This window comes from Chionomys nivalis, chromosome 3 (genome assembly GCF_950005125.1).
Source record: "Chionomys nivalis chromosome 3, mChiNiv1.1, whole genome shotgun sequence".
In the NCBI taxonomy this organism is placed as follows: Eukaryota; Metazoa; Chordata; class Mammalia; order Rodentia; family Cricetidae; genus Chionomys; species Chionomys nivalis.
Window position 1 is genome coordinate 77,812,161 of NC_080088.1, and position 17,447 is coordinate 77,829,607.

The 17,447-nt window shown below is 39.7% G+C and overlaps 1 protein-coding gene across 4 annotated transcripts in view; it reads left to right on the forward strand.

Moving 5' to 3' along the window:
• Positions 1-17,447, forward strand: part of Spidr (scaffold protein involved in DNA repair) — a 225,393-nt gene that overhangs the window by 79,482 nt on the left and 128,464 nt on the right. For all 4 annotated transcript variants that reach the window (XR_009056844.1, XM_057764939.1, XM_057764938.1 and 1 more), the window contains one exon: positions 13,096-13,315. Coding sequence is in view for 3 of the 4 variants with exons in the window: in XM_057764939.1 (XP_057620922.1) it covers positions 13,096-13,315 (220 nt within the window). In the remaining variant the exon portion in view is untranslated. The remainder of the gene's footprint in view (positions 1-13,095; positions 13,316-17,447) is intronic.

Genomic DNA, 17,447 nt, shown 5'->3' on the forward strand with positions numbered 1-17,447 from the left:
CTCTACCAAGGTTGGGCAACCACAAACTAAGCAGACAGAGCCTCTCTCTCCTCCCATTTTATATTTCTTCTAGTGCTGGGATTAAAGGTGTGATTCCTTAGTACTGGGATTAAAGCTGTAGGCCACCACCACCTAGATTTGTTTCTGGTTGATTTTGTGTAGCCCAGGGTAGTCTTGAACTTACAGAAATCTATATGCCTTTTTCCTCAAATCCAGGATTTAAAGATATGTGTCACCATTACTTGACATGTAGTGGCTTTAACTTCTTCCTTTCCAATTTGTATCCCCTTGATCTCCTTTTGTTGTCTTGCTCTAGCTAGAACTTTCACTATTATAATTAATAGATATGGAGAGAGTAGACAGCTTTGTCTTGTTCCTCATTTTTGTGGAATCGCTTTGAGTTTCTCTCCATTTAATTTGATGTTGGCTGTCAGCTTGCTGTATATGCTTTTATTATGTTTAGATATGTTTCTAGTATCTCTGATCTCTTCAAGACCTTTATGATAAAGGGGTGTTAAGATTTTGTCATAGGCTTTTTCAGTGTCTAGTGAGATGATCATATGGTTTTTTTCTTTCAGTTTATTTATATGTTGGATTATATTGGCAGATTTTCGTGTATTGAATCATCCTTGTATCTCTGGGATGAAGCTCCACTTGATCATGGTGGATGATTTTTTTGATGTGTTCTTAGATTCGGTTTGCCAGTATTCTATTGAATATTTTTACATCAGTGTTCATGAGGGAGATTGGTCTGTAATTCTCTTTCTTAATTGCATCTTTGTGTGGTTTGGCTATCAGGGTAACTTTAGCCTCATTAAAAGAGTATGGTAATGTTTTTTCTGTTTTTATTGTGTGGAACAATTTGAGGAGCATAGGTATTAAGCTCTTCTTTGAAGTTCTGGTAGTATTCTGTGCTGAAATCATCCAGTTCTGGGCTTTTTTGGGGGGAGGGGGAGGGACTTTTGATGTCTGCTTCTGTTTTCTTTCAGGTTACAGGTCTGTTTAAATTGTTTATCTGGTCTCAATTCAGTTTTGGTATGTGGTTCCTATCCAGAAAATTGTCCATTTCTTTTAGATTTTCTAGTTTTGTGGAATACAGATTTTTAAAGTGTGACCTAATGATTCTTTGGATTTCCTCAGTGTCTCTTGTTAGTGTCCTCTTTTTCATTTCTGATTTTTTTTTTTTTAAATTTGGATGTTCTCTCTCTGCCTTTTGGGTTAGTTTGCATATGGGTTTGTCTGTCTTGTTGATTTTCTGTAAGAACCAACTCTTTGTTTCATTGATTATTTTGTTTTCTTTGTTTCTGTTTTACTGATTTCAGCCCTCAATTTCCTACTGTCTAGTCCTTCTGGGTAAGTCTGTTTATTTTTGTTCCAGAGCTTTCAGGTGTGTTGTTAATTCTCTAGTGTGAGATTTCTCCATTTTTTTTTTTTTTTAAATGTAGCCACTTAGTGCTGTGAACTTTGCTCTTAGCACTGCTTTCATAGTGTCCTATATATTTGGGCATATTATGCTTTCCTTTTTGTGGAAGTCTAGGAAATATTTAATTTCTTTATTTCTTCCTTGAACCAGGGCTGATTCAGTTGAGCATTGTTCAATTTATATGAGTTTGTAGACTTTCTGCAATTAGTGTTGCTGTTGAATTCTAACTTTAAGCCATGGTGATCTGATAAGATACAGGGGGTTATTCCATTTTTTTGGTATCTGTTGAGGTTTACTTTGTGACTCAGTATGTGGTCAATTTTAGGGAAGGTTTCATGAAATGCTGAGAAGAAGGTATATTCTTTGGTGTTGGTTGAAATGTTCTGTAGATGTCTGTTAATTCAATGTGAATTATGACATTTTAGTTCTCTTATTTCTCTCTTAAGTTTCTGTCTGGCAGACCTGTCCATTGGTAAGAGTGGGGTGTTGTAATCTTATTCTATTACTGTGGGGTTTGATGTGTGATTTAAGCTTTAGTAATGTGACTTTTACATATGTAGGTGCTCTTGTATTTGAGGCAGAGATGTTCAGATTTGGGACTTCATCATGATGGATTTTTCCTGTATTGAGTATGAAGTATCCTTTTCCATCTCTTCTGATTTATTTTAGTTTGACATCTATTTTGTTAAATATTAGGATAGCTATACTCGCTTGCTTCTTAGGTCCATTTAATTGGAAAATCTTTCCTGAACTCTTTATACTGAGGTAATGTCTGTCTCTGAGGTTGAGGTGCGTTTATGGTACACAGCAGAAGGATGGATTCTGTTTTCATATCCATTCTGTTCGCTTATGTCTTTTTATCGGTGAATTGAGTTCATTGATATTAAGAAATATTAATGACCAGTGATTGTTTATTCCTGTTATTTTTCAGTGATAGTGTTTGTGTGTTTTCTTTCTTTGGAGTTTGCTGGTGTGAGGTATGAGGTTATTTATGACTATGTTTTTGTGGGTGCAACTGACTTCCTTGGGTTGGAGTTTTCCTTCTAGTACTTTCTGTAAGGCTGGACTTGTTGATAGATATTGTTTAAATCTGGTTTTGTCATGGAATATCTTGTTTTCTCTGTCTGTGGTGATTGAAAGTTTTGCTGGGTATAGTAGTCTAGGCTTGTATCCATGGTCTCTCAGTGTCTGCTGCGCATCTGTCCAGGACCTTCTGGTTTTCAGTGTTTCCACTGAGAAATCGGTTGCAATTTTGATGGGTCTACTTTTATATGTTACTTGGCCTTTTTCTTTTGTAGTTCTTAATATTCTTTCTTTATTCTGTATGTTTAATGATTTTTTTTAAATATGGTGAGGGTTCTTTTTTTTTTTTTTTTTCCTGGTCCAGTCTGTTTGGTGTTCTATAAACTTCTTGTATCTTCAAAGGCATGTCCTCTTTTAGTTTGGGATAATTTTCTTCTATGATTTTGTTGAATATATTCTCTGTGACTTTATGCTAAACATCTATTATCTCTTTTCTTAGATTTGGTCTTTTCTTGGTGGTGTCCCTGATTCCTGGATGTTTTGTGTTATGGATTTGTTGTATTTAACATTTTCTTTGACTGATGAACCTATTTTCTTTATTGTATCTTCAGCTGCTGAGATCCTGTCTTCCATCTTTTGAAATCTCTTGATTCTGCTTCCATCTGTTGTTCCTGTTCGTTTACCCAGATTTTCCATTTACAGAATTCCCTTGATTTGTATTTTCTTTATTGACTCTATCACAATTTTCAAGTCTTGAACTATTTGAACTCTTTGCTTCACCTGTTTGTTTTTTCTTGATTTTCTTGGCTTTCTTTAAGAGATTTATTGATTTCTTCCAATTTTCCATTTATGTTTTCCTATATTTCTTTTATTTATTTATTTATTAAAGATTTCTGCCTCCTCCCTGCCACCGCCTCCCATTTCCCTCCCTCAATTAACTCCCCCTCCCTCAGCAGCCCAAAGAGCAGTCAGGGTTCCCTGCCTTGTGGGAAGTCCAAGGATCTCCCACCTCCTTCCAGGTCTAGTAAGGTGAGCATCCAAACAGCCTAGGCTCCCATAAAGCCAGTACGTGCAGTAGGATCAAAACCCATTGTTCTTGACTTCTCAGCAGCCCTCATTGTCCACTATGTTCAGGGAGTCCTGTTTTATCCCATGCTTTTTTTTTTCTATGTGATTATTCTTTTATTATTCCCATAAACTTGTTTATTTATCATTGACACATTTTTTGTAACTCCTGGGCTTACTTAAAATAATTGCTTCAAATGCCTTCTTTGCTATTGCCACATATAGATTACTTCAAGATTAAGATGAAATTAGAGGCAGTCAACACGTCCCATGCTTTTTTTCGACCCAGTCAAGCTGGCCTTGGTGAGTTCCTGATAGAACATCCCCATTGTCTCAGTGTGTGGGTGCACCCCTCGCGGTCCTGAGTTCCTTGCTCGTGCTCTCTCTCCTTCTGCTCCTCATTTGGGCCTTGGGATTTCAGTCCGGTGCTCCAGTGTGGGTCTCTGTCTCTGTCACTTTTCATCACCTGATGAAGGTTAATATCCAGGAGGATAACTATGTGTTTTTCTTTGGGTTCACCTTGTTATTTAGCTTCTCTAGGATCACGAATTATAGGCTCAATGTCCTTTATTTATGGCTAGAAACCAAATATGACTGAGTACATCCCGTGTTCCTCTTTTTGGGTCTGGCTTACCTCACTCAGGATAGTGTTTTCTATTTCCGTCTATTTGCATGCAAAATTCAAGAAGTCATTGTTTTTTACTGCTGAGTAGTACTCTAATATGTATATATTCCATACTTTCTTCATCCATTCTTCCATTGAAGGGCATCTAGGTTGTTTCCAGGTTCTGGCTATTACAAACAATGCTGCTATGAACATAGTTGAGCATATACTTTTGTTGTATGATAGGGCATTTCTTGGGTATATTCCCAAGAGTGGTATTACTGGGTCCTGGGGTAGGTTGATCCCAAATTTCCTGAGAAACCGCCACACTGATTTCCATAGTGGTTGCACAAGTTTGCATTCCCACCAGCAATGGATGAGTGTACCCCTTACTCCGCATCCTCTCCAGCAAAGGCTATCATTGGAGTTTCGATTTTAGCCATTCTGACAGGTGTAAGATGGTCTCTCAAAGTTGTTTTGATTTGCATTTCCCTGATCGCTAAGAAGGTTGAGCATGACCTTAAGTGTCTTTTGGCCATTTGAACTTCTTCTGTTGAGAATTCTCTGTTCAGTTCAGTGCCCCATTTTTTTTTTTTTTTGGTTTTTCGAGACAGGGTTTCTCTGTGGTTTTGGAGCCTGTCCTGGAACTAGCTCTTGTAGACCAGGCTGGTCTCGAACTCACAGAGATCCACCTGCCTCTGCCTCCCGAGTGCTGGGATTAAAGGCATGCGCCACCACCACCCGGCCAGTGCCCCATTTTTAAATTGGGTTAATTAGCATTTTAACGTCTAGCTTCTTGAGTTCTTTATATATTTTAGAGATCAGACCTTTGTTGCGGGGTTGGTGAAGATCTTCTCCCAGTCAGTGGGTTGCCTTTTTTGTCTTAGTGACAGTGTCCTTTGCTTTACAGAAGCTTCTCAGTTTCAGTAGGTCCCATTTATTCAATGTTGCCCTTAATGTCTGTGCTGCTGGGGTTATACGTAGGAAGTGGTCTCCTGTGCCCATGTGTTGTAGAGTACTTCCCACTTTCTCTTCTATCAGGTTCAGTGTGTTTGGACTGATATTGAGGTCTTTAATCCATTTGGACTTGAGTTTTGTGCATGGTGATAGATATGGATCTATTTTCATTCTTCCACAGATTGACATCCAGTTTTGCCAGCACAATTTGTTGAAGATGCTCTCTTTTTTCCATTGTATACTTTTAGCTCCTTTATCGAAAATCAGGTGTTCATAGGTTTGTGGGCTAAAGTCAGGGTCTTCTATTCTATTCCATTGGTCGACTTCTCTGTTTTTATGCCAGTACCAAGCTGTTTTGTTTCATTGATTCTTTGGATTGTTTTCTGTGTCTCTATTTTGTTGATTTCAGCCCTCAGTTTGATTATTTCCAGTCTTCTACTCCTCCTGGGTGCGTCTGCTTCTTTTTTTTCTAGAGCTTTCAGGTGTGCTGTTAAGTCTCCAATGTATGCTTTCTCTGTTTTCTTTAAGTGGGCACTTAGTGCTATGAACTTTCCTCTTAGTACTGCTTTCATCGTGTCCCATAGGTTTGAGTGTTTTGTCTCTTTATTTTCATTAAATTCAAGGAAGACTTTAATTTCTTTCTTAATTTCTTCCTTGACCCAGGTGTGGTTCAGTAGTTGACTGTTCAGTTTCGATGAGTTTGTCGGCTTTCTGGGGGTAGCATTGTTGTTGCCTTTTAACTTTAATCCGTGGTGATCTGATAAGACACAGGTGGACACTGATATTTTTTTGTATCTGTGGAGGTTTCCCTTGTTACCAAGTATGTGGTCAATTTTCGAGAAGGTTCCATGAGCTGCAGAGAAAAGATATATTCTTTCCTATTTTGGTGGAATGTTCTATAGATGTCGGTTAAGTCCATTTGCTTCATTATCTCCAATAATTCTCTTAATTCTCTATTAGGTTTCTGTCTGATTGACCTGTCCATTGGTGAGAGAGGTGTATTGAAGTCTCCTACTACTAGTGTGTGTGGTTTGATGTCTGCCTTGAGTTCTAGTAATATTTCTTTTACGTAAGTGGGTGCTTTTATATTAGGGGCATAGATATTCAGGATTGAGACTTTATCCTGATGAATTGTTCCTGTTATGAGTATAAAATGTTCATCTCAATCTCTTCTGATTGATTTTAGTTTGAAGTCAGTTTTGTTAGAAATTAGTATGGCCACACCTGCTTGTTTCTTATGACCATTTGCTTGAAAAACCTTTTCCCAACCCTTTACTCTGAGTAGATGTCTGTCTTTGTGGTTGAGATGTGTTTCTTGCAAACAGCAGAATGTTGGATCCTGTTTTCGTATCTAATCTCTTAGCCTGTGCCTTTTTATAGGTGAATTGAGTCCATTAACATTAAGTGATATTAATGACCAGTGGTTGTTTACTCCAGTTATTCTTATTGTTTTTGGTAGTAGAGTTTGTGTATCTCTCTTCTTTGAGTTGTGCTGGTGAAGGGTCGCTAGATGCCTGAGTTACTGTGGGCAGTGTTGGCAATATTGGATTCCTTGGGTTGTGATTTTCCTTCTATTACTTTCTGTAAGGCTGGATTTGTGGCTACGTATTGTTTAAATTTGTTCTTATCCTGGAATGTTTTGTTTTCTCAATTGATAGTGAATGATATCTTGGCTGAGTATAGTAGTTTGGGCTTGCATCCATGGTTTCTTAGTTTCTGCAGTACCTCTATCCAGGACCTTCTGGCTTTCATGGTTTCAATAGAGAAATCAGGTGTAAGTCTGATGGGTTTACCTTTATAAGTTACTTGACCTTTTTCCTTTGCAGCTCTTAATATTCTTTCTTTAATCTGTATGTTTTGTGTTTTGATTATTATATGGCGAGGGGATTTTTTTAAATCCAGTCTATTTGGTCTTCTGTATGCTTCTCGAATATTCAAAGGAATATCTTTCTTTATGTTGGGGAAGTTTTCTTCCATAATTTTGTTGAAAATATTTTCTGGGCCTTTGAGCTGTAACTCTTCTTCTTCTATCCCTATTATTCTTAGGTTTGGTCCTTTTATTGTGTCCCATATTTCCTGAATGTTTTGTGATGAGAATTTGTTGGCTTTGCTGTTTTCTTTGATCAGTGCGTTTATTTTCTCTATGGTGTCCTTAGAATCTGAGAGTCTTTCTTCTATCTCTTGTATTCTATTGATTATGCTTGTTTCTGTAGTCTCTGCTTGTTGACCTAGATTTTCCATATCCAGCTGGTCCTCAGTTTGTGTTGTCTTCCTTGCTTCCATTTCAGTTTTTAATTCTTGAACTGTTTCCATTACCTGTTTGATCGTTTTTTCTTGGTTTCCCAGGCTATTATTTACGTATTTACTCATTTCTTCAAACTTTTTGTTATACTTCTCATCCATTTCTATAAGGGCATTTTTTTACATGATATTTAAGGGACTCTATTGCTTTCATAAAGTCAATTTTTTCCACTTCTTCTGTGTTAGGGTGTTCAAGTTGTTCTGTTGTAAGATCATTGGGTTCTGGTGTTTTCATGTTGTTTTTCAGATTGTTGGGTGAATTCTTGCCTTGGCACCTGCCCATCTCTTCCTACCGATGCTATCTAATGGGTCTTCTAAAACAGGATCAGGTTTCCCTGCTGGCCTGGGGCCCCACTTACAAAATGCCCCCGCTCCGTTTCCCGGCTCCCACCATGGACCAAGATCTCTCTCACCACTCAGAAGGGTCTTCAGGAACAGGACCAGGCTCCCCATTCGCCAGGGACCTCGCCAACAAAAGGCCTACCACTCTGCAGGCCAGCCACCAAAACAAAGAAACTCCTGCTGTCCTCTGCCCCGAGCACCCGACCCAGTGCCCAAACAGGCTGAACTGGGTGATCCCGCAGCTCCGCGGGAGGGAGAAGGAAGGAAGCCCCTGGGCGCAAGCTGGGGCCAGGCACCAAAAAACCTACTTGATTTAATTGTAGTGGGACGATCTACTCTCAGTGTGGGCTTCACTGTTTCATGCTTGGACCTTCGTGTCTGCGCCGTGTCTGTGCCACGTCTCCGCCGCGTCCTTTCCTCCATTTCTTTAAGGCAAATTTTCATTTCCTCTTTACAGTTCTCTATCTTCTTCAGAAAGTTATATTTAAGGTCATTTTCTTCTGCTCCTTCTGGGTTTGGATTTTCAGGTCTTTTTGTTTTAGATTCTGGTGATGCCATATTGCTCTTTATGTTGTTGAATGTGTTCTTACACTGCAGTCTGCCCATCTCGTCCTCCAGTGGGTGCATTTGGGGCCTGTGCTTCTCGGGGGGTCTCTCTTTCTCCAATTAGTGAAGGTAGGGCCTGTGGCTTAGGTGGTTGCTCTTTCTCCAGGTGCAGGGAGATCTGCTGATAGGATTCTTGGGCTCCTTCAGGTGTAGGTAGGGTTTGGAGCAGTCTGGACCAAGGCTCTGGTAGGCACAGCTGCTGTGGGAAAATTGTGTGTGTGTGGATGCTGGTTCGGAGTCTCTGGGGTTTGGTGGGTCAGGTTGTGTCACAAGGTGTGCCTCCCGGGGCTCGGGCCTATAGAGCAGAGCCCTCCAACTGGGACCCGAGACACTCTCCTCTCTGGGGGCAGCCTGGGCCAAGGCTGTGGTGGGCACAGATGTGGTAGGGAATGGTTGTGAGTATTGTGAGACTTACTCCAGGGTCTCTGGGGTTTGGTGGGTTGGCATGAGCCATGGGATGAGCCTCCTAGGGCTAGGGTGCAGAGAACAGAGCTCTCCAACTAGTAACCCAGACACTTTCCTCTCCGGCGGCAGTCTCAGTAAGCTTTTTCTAGGGAAAGGGAAACCAACTTCTATTCATGGTAGACCAAAGTAATGATTCTATCAAAGTTTGACCTAACAAACTATTGAGTTTATTAGGGTTGCCTATGGGAGTATGATGATAGGTGGTGTACAGGATCATGAATAACCCAAGGGCAAGTGCATCACCAGAAGCCTACCCCAGCTGTGTTACAACTAATTGAAAATACAGTGCTCTCGCTGCATGACAGGTCCAAGTCTCCTGGATGCAAACGTGTCAGAGAGTGTTCTCTCCCTGGAATTATTTACTACTTTTAGAACGTTTGAGAGGGACCTTGTGGATTTTGTTAATTTCATGAACTTCCTGCACTTCTTTCACTTTTGGACCCTCATGATCTTTCCTGTTCCCTCTAATAATAAATTGCGACACAATAACTCCACCCCTTCCTCCAGCTCTTAGGTTCTTTCTATTCTTCTGTGATGATTTAAGCATTGGAGAGAGTGATGGAGACGCTTATTAATGACTAAGCAGTGGGCCTCTATGCCACAGCAATAAAATAACCTTGTTCTTAGGAGTTTCACCAATGATTATGAATTTTTCAAATACTCTTAATCTACAAAAAGAAATTTTTGTTCATTAATAATTCTTTGGGTGCAAATATGTTTAGAAGCAACTTGATGCACATTACATTCATTCAACAAAACTATAGCAGTTCCTTCTCCACTAGGTCCTCTGATGTCCCCCCATCTACAGCTTTTCTCCCTGGCATAAGTACTAGACATGAGTTCCTCCTGTGGAATAGGCCTTAAATTAGGTTGGAAAGCTGATTGTTGTACTCATAGCAATCATGACATTATTGTACCTGTAGGCACATCCTACCTGGCATTTTGGTAATACAGCATACTTTTTTTCTAACCCCTTTACATTGTTTCTACTATTTTATTACGACCCCTAGGCAGTCATATTTTTTGATATCACAGCTTTACTTAAGGTAGCAACTTTACAAAGGTTCTATTTCTTCCAACCTGTTTTTGTAGTTCTTATAGATTGAATAGGAAAACCAATTTGAGCTGGGCAATGGTGGCTCATGGTTTTAATCCCAGCACTTGGGAGGCAGAGGCAGGCAGATCTGTGAAATTGAGGCCAGCCTGGTCTAGGGAGTGAGTTCCAGGACTGCCAGCGCTGTTGCACAGAGATACTCTGTCTTGAAAACAGAAAACTGACCTGAAGATGCTTTTAAAGGCTAATGCTATAATTACTGCGCATGTGCTGGACCAGGCATTACACCATGTGTTTACTGTGATCCCAGTTCCCAGTGCTTCCAGAGATAGCTAATACTATATGTATATTAACTATTACCGTTAGAGAAACACAAATAAGGTGTTTGTATTTCTTAATTTGAGGATTAAAAATATTTTTATTTATTCTTTAAAATGTTCACACAGTGTATTTGGATCATAATCACTCTCAGTTTCTTCTCCTAACTAACTCTTTCCAGGTTGAGCCTCACTTCCCTATCCTCCCTCAATTTCATATTCTCTGTTGTTTTGAATTCCTTCTGATGTTGTTTTATAACAGTCCATGACTACAATTTGTGCTGCCCATATAGTCCCAGTTGTGTGCCTTTCACTGGAGCATGGTCAACCAATGAGGGCCATATGTTTAAAGAAAACCAACTCTCCCTCCCCCAGAAGCCATCAGCTCTCCATAGTTCAGGCTCAAGAACTCATTCCCACGCCATGCCCCAGTGCTGACTCGCCTTTCTTCCTGCAGCCCACCAGAGCTGCTGCGTTCATGAGTACAGCAGCCCTGCCATATTGAGAAGACAGTTTTACTCAGCTCCTCCTTAGCCTGTGGCTCTTAAAAATCTTTCTAGTATAGCTAAGTAATTGTTTCTGGCAGTTACTCAATCTGTTTCTTGGATGATGTGATATTTTAATTACATGCTCCAACATTTTTGGAAAATATTGCCCTAGCAGCATAGAAATGACCTTTTTTTGAACTATTCATCAGATTGCAAAACAGTATTCTTTTAAAAATGAGTGTCTCTGGTACTTATATCTCTTGGGCTCAAATTTGGAGCTTGCCTCCAGCAGATAATTTGAGAGACCTTATCCCATGCTCTTTTTCTCTCTCAGGTAAATGGAATTGAGACTGCTTTGTTTTATTCCACAAAGGCATTGTTTATTTGTGTCTCCTAGAACTCCTGGTGGTACTCTGCCCAGAGGACAAGACTGCTGTCCCTTCTCTACAGCTGTGGTGTTCAGGGCATGATAACAATTAACAGAAAATAACTTGTTTATCCCCCAAAGTATTCGGTGCTGTGGATATTGAGAAGGCGTTATCTTATTTGGAATATTGTTAGTACTTACTAAATGCTTCCAAAAATGAGTGGTTGGTAATAGTGTGGTTCATCCTATGTTTTAAGTGTATTTTAATAATGGAATCATAGGTGTTTGTGCTCTAATAATATTTGTGTGTTCCTATAATTGTTTTCCTTTTATGAATTTCTACGTACTCTCAAGTAACCTCTGAGTATCTGTTACTTTTTGCTACCTGATAGGTAGTTCTTCATATCTAGTGTGATGCGCAGCAAATATTGTAGCTACAAGACCAGAAAGACTTTTCTTTATTCCTTTCTGTCTTTCTAAAAAGATACAGGCTGCTTTTCAATAAACAGCAGCAATCAATTCTGTGCTTAGTCATCAGCATGGGTCCCTCCCTCCCTCCCTCCCTCCCTCCCTCCCTCCCTCCCTCCCTCCCTCCCTCCCTCCTTCTTTTTCAAGACAGGGTTTCTCTGTAGACCACTTTTCTATTTGCTTCTAAAACCCCTAATTTTCTAGGTACTGCTTGTCTGCCTTACCCTAGAGAAATATGCAAACTAAAATGACTTTCATTGATCCTAGCTTGCTCTTCTGTTCTCTGTTGAAGAACAACTACTTTTCATTAAAGACACACGTGCTGTGCCCGAGTCACGTGCCTGCTCTTTTGTCAATGCTGTCTTAGAAGTTTGTCTTTACACCTCCATTTCTGCTCACATCATGCCCAGCAGGAACTTGACATTGCACATGCTCACGTCCTTCCCTCGCTCTGTTTCCTTCCTATCCTCAATGAGACAGGTACAGACCGTGAGAAGCAGTCATCCTGACCAGTGCCCTGACAAGTTGGCGGGCCAGCTCAGTGTGCAAACCTGTACTCTAGGTCAGGAGAATGGATGGGGAGCTTGAGGAAAAGAAAACATAGTCATGAAGCAAAAGAGGAAGAATTGGAAACGGAAATGAAATGATATATATCTTAAAACTTGGCTTTTGATCTTTTTGCTGTTAATCTGCAGTGTTTGAGAGACTGGTGATACTGAGTGTTAGTTGCAGCTCTATTTTCCTTATTCCTTCTTAGCTAATTTTGTATTTTAAAAATTAAACACTAATAGAAAAAGATAAAATATATTCATTACCTGCAACTAATAGCACATGTTACTCTTTTACCTTTATGTGTTTTGTGTGTATTTTATAGCAAAGATTTGAAACCCCAGCTTTCTTCTGAGTCACAGCAGTTTTTGTCTCCCTAGGAGACATCACCCACCTGTCTTCGTGTGCCCCCTGCTGTGTTTCCTCTTTCTTCCAGCTAGTTGGCTTTCTTCCCCTTCCCATCTTGTTCCCTGTGATACCCAGATTAGCTTTTAACTCAGGATTTTCTTGACTTAGTCTCTCTAGTAGCTAGGATTATAATGACATCTTCCATACCCAACATGAGGTTTTTACAAAGATTTTGACTTTTATTAGGAATATTTTGTGTGTCCCACCTCACTCCAGCCACTTGATCTTATGAGGTGAACCACACTCATGCTAGGCAAATGTTCTATAACTGAGCCAACACTCCCAATTCTTTGTGCTTTTACATTGGTACAACAAGTGTGTCGATAACTATTATTGCATTGGGTCCCCTTTGTTTATCCTCGAATTCTCTCAGATCTTGACTGGAGCAAGTGACATTATCTGTTTCATAGATGAGAAATTGAAATCTATGTAATTTGGGCAATTCTATAAGAGGGGCACTCCTGGAATCCAGATTAAATTCTACCCTTTAAATCCATACCTCAAGCACTCAGCAGTCCATGAACATCCCTTTGCTATCACTGGTACATAGTTTTTGACAGAAGCAGAGAAGCAGTTACTGTGTAGGATATTTCTAAATGTGTGGTTTTTCTTTTTTCTTTTTTTTTTTTTTTCTTTTTTTGGTCTGTTCTGCTTCTAGGCAGAAAGTCTGGTGTCTTAACTGTGAAAATTCTGGAACTACATGAGGAATGCACCATGCAAGTTGCAGTGTGTGAGCAGTTAGCAGGGCCACCAGCCACCAGCCCTCCCAGGGAAACAGCTCCAGGACTGGGAGCCTGTCTGAAGGTTCTCTTTACCAGAGAGACTGCAGACCACCTACGGGGGCATCCCCAGGACATCATTTACATCTTCCCTCCTTGGTGAGTACAGCAAGCTGAGTCCAGCTGTCAACTGTGCATTTGCCTCGTAAGCGGAAGACATTTTTACCAGGAAAAGTTCTGTGACTTTGTTAGAAAAATGCCAAGGGAGGAAAGCCAGGATGTGACTTGGATCTTATGTGATAGGATTGTTTCTGCTTGGAATCAGAGATTTTATAATTTGGATTTAGGGAGTAGGAAAAACAACCACTTGAGGATTTTTGTCTATGACGTCTGTTGTTTGATCTACAGTCTGGCCGTTTTTGTTCTTGTTCTTTCTGGGAAAATAGGTGTAGTAGGTGATCTTATGTGACAATAGGGTAATATGTATTACTTTATTGTTTTCTTGATGTCATTTAAGAGGGAAATATAAAAAGAATGGATTAATGCATAATATAGTTTGAACTCCAGGAGAATAAATAATCATTACTAGACCAAAATTTACAGCAGTTCTAATATTTGCTTTCTTTTGCTTAGGAGAATAGTTTTTACTATCAAAAAAACTTTATTACTTTTGGTAAATACTAATTATTAAATTTATTGGTAGAAGGTTCCATCTATGAAATTCCTAGATTCTTGGATTTGGGATTGGCTACAGATGTTAAGCATAAGCTTACCTTCCTTCCACAGGAGGTCTTTTAGAGCATCATGGCTAGTGATCGTTTCTGGTCTGCAGTGATCTCTTCATGATTTTTAGGATCACTTGTGAGAGGGCCTCCGACTACCGTGGGTACAGTGCCTATCTTGTTACCTTCTTATACCTTTCCTCATTCTTTTCTCCTGGATATTTTTGTTTTTATTCTTTTAGTATTTCTGCTACCTAATTGGAGTGTAGACTTAAAAGAAGGGTTGCAAAGAGGTCTTGTATTTGCCCCAGAAATGACATCTGAAGCCTAGCTGTTTCTATATGCTGTGCCATGCTGTGCCTTGATTTTGTCTCAAGGAAAAGACTACAGAATGCTTGTGCTAACCGGGGTAATTGGCAACATATTTTAGTGCTGTCAGTAGGCATTTTAGCAAACCTACAGATGTGAAAATATGTGAAGTAAGGTAATGTCATGAATTTCCTAGAGTCCCTTTATGTGTCTTTCTTAAAATGGTCACCTCAAAAGAAAGCAAGGCTAAGGATTGAGCTCAGTGTTGAAGCACCTTAAACCTTAATTCATTTCCTAATACTGGGAAAGAGAGAGAAAAGGAGGTTGGGAGAAGTGAGGGGAGAGCAAGTTAGATGTATAAATGTAATCAGTAGCTACAAACGCAGAAAAGAAGTTGTTCTATGTGTTAGTGATGCCAAGTAAGACACAGCATTTGGATGCCCCTAAATGTTGCTAGGGCCTTCAATATATTACCTGCTTTTATTTAAAAGGCTCGCTTAACCATTTTTTCTTAATTTTTCTATATTCAGAGGATTAGAGTCATTGTCATCACAGCGGGTAGCATGGCAGCAGGCAGGCACGCGTGGCACTGATACAGTGATTGAGAGTTCACCTCTCGAGACACAACCACAGGACAGATTCAGAATGGAAGGAGTCTTCGGAAACTTCAAAGCCCATCCCTACTGACACACCTGCTCCAGCAAAACCATATCTCCTAATTCTTTCCAATCAGTTCCATCAGCTAGGGACCAAGTACTCAAATGTATGAATTCTTGGAGTCCATTCTCATTCAAGCCAGCACACCCTTAAAATCCCAACAAATTATTTGCTGCACATTTCTGGAATATACAGTAATTTAATCCAATGATAGTAGCATATAATATCTCTATTTGTAGAATAATGGCCCTATCACAAAGAACAGGCCAGTATTCAAAGTCCCCTAGGGAAGGAGAAGCCATAAAATTCCTAGACAGGTGAGACAGTCCAGGTCTCCTGGGCTGTGCAGACAGTACTGTTCAACTTTGGTCATCTTCTCAGTGGTAACAGATAAATTTGCACTAGCTGTTTAGTATGTTCAGGCTGCCTTAACAAATTGCTACCTTATCTTGTTAAATAATAGAAATTTATTTTTTCTAATATAGATTATGATGGCCAAGGTCAAGGGACCAGTGAGACAGATTACCTCTGAATCTCTCCTTGGCTGTTGGAACACAGTGCACTTGGTATCATCTTTCAGGACCTTTCCTGTATGTCTACCCCTGATGTCTATCCATGCACAGACTCCTCATCCTTTATGGGCCTGTCAGATTCAATTGAGCCCACCCTACAGGCCTCACTTTAGCTTAATCATCATTTAGTGCTCTGGGCCTAGGGCTTCAATACAGGACTTTTGTAGGGACTTGATTCAGCCCTTATACCTACCCTGAGAGTGAACATGTTTTCTGCTGAGTAGTTTAATTCTGTGACCATGTAAATCAACTGATTTTTCTGTCTGTACATGGCCCAAAGGATCATGAATAGCCATATCCTGAGGAGCTTCTTGAACTGAATTATATATTGTTATATAGAGACATAGAATTTTTAAAAACATTTCAAAAATTACGTGTGTTCAGATGTATCTGTGAAGATTTGGGGAGTGTATGTGCATGAGTACAGTTTCCCTCAGAGGCCAGAAGAGGGAATCAGATTCCTGAGAGCTGGAGCATAGGCTGTTGTGAGCTACCCTACCTGGTGCTAGGAATCCAACTTGGGTCCTCTATAAGAGCAGTAAGAATTTTTAACCTTTTGAGCCATCTTTCTAGCCTCTAAAATTGTAATGGTCTTTCTCTGTTGCAAAGAGAAATTTCCTTGATGAGGGGTAAAGACTACACTTACGTGTGGGTATAAGGACAAATGTTTATAGATTATTTTAAGTACTGTGGTAATTTAATGAATTAGTGGTTGTGGATTCTCTTCAGTAACCATGCCTCCACTAGCACTGTGTAGTTAGCTGGGTTTCTAGTGTCCGGCATAGTGTCCTTGTTAAGCAGTCTTTAGTCCAATTAGGGAGCAACTAGATGGTGCCAAAGTTATTACAGAAGAAGGGGAATATAAGGAGACAAGTGATCTGATTGGGAAACAGGGAAAGGGAGCCTCCTTAGGAAAGGAGAGGGGATAGGTAGAGAAGAAGAAGGGAGGGAGGGAACATAATATGGGTGGCTGAGAAATCCACGAGGAATCCCTGTCTCTTCTGATTAATTTTGGGTTGAAATCCATTTTGGCAAATATTTACATTGTTATCTTGTTCCATCCCTTTACCCTAATGCAGTGTTTGCCCGATGGCTTGCTGCACACCTTGGAGTTAGCAAAAAGATGGATTGTCTTTTCTACTCCATCTGTTCACCTGTGTCCTTTTATTAGGCAATTAGGACATTTAACATTGAGATTTATTACTAAATATTGTTCTGTTTTTTGTTTGTTTGTTGTTGTTTCTTGTAGATGTGGTGGGTTTTTTTTGACCACTTTTTGTTGTATTGTTCTGTTTTTTGCTGAAGAGTCAGGTGTTATTCTTATGGTCTTGCCTGTATTTTTACTTGGTATTTTTCAATTTCAGCATTTACTATCCTTTCTTTGATCTGTGCTTGTACTGTTTGATTACATTTTGTCTCAGGAGTTTCTTTTCTTTCTTTTTTTTTGAGGGCTCTGTGAGGTTCTAGGGACTGACAGTTAACAGTGGTGGCTCATGGTAGGCATGTGGGTGGGCTGACTGGCAGTTTGTTCTGAATAAATTAAGACTCAGATTTAGATTGCAAGCTGAAGTTCTGCTTAGAACTCTGGTCAAGCAGTCCTAACAAAAAAGACAAAATCTTCAACAAATGGTGCTGGTTAGTCTGAATACCTGCATGTAGAAGAAAGCAAATAGATTCACACCTACCACCCTGAGCCTTACTTAACTCTTAATGAATCAGAGATCTCAACATAAGACCAGATACCCTGAATTTGATAGAAAAGAAACGGTTCGATAGTTTTTAACTTATTAGCCCAGGGAAAATCTTTCTGAAAGAGAAACCAATAGCACAGGCACCAAGGCTGACAGTAAATAGGGCCTCATGAAGCTGAAAAACACACCATCCTTTGAACAAAATGGCAGGCTATAAAACAGGAAGATATCTTTATCAATTGCACATCTGATGAGAGTTAATATCTAAAATATATAGAGAGCTAAAAATAACTGAACATCAAGAAAAGAAATAACTGAATTTAAAATTTAAAATAACAAA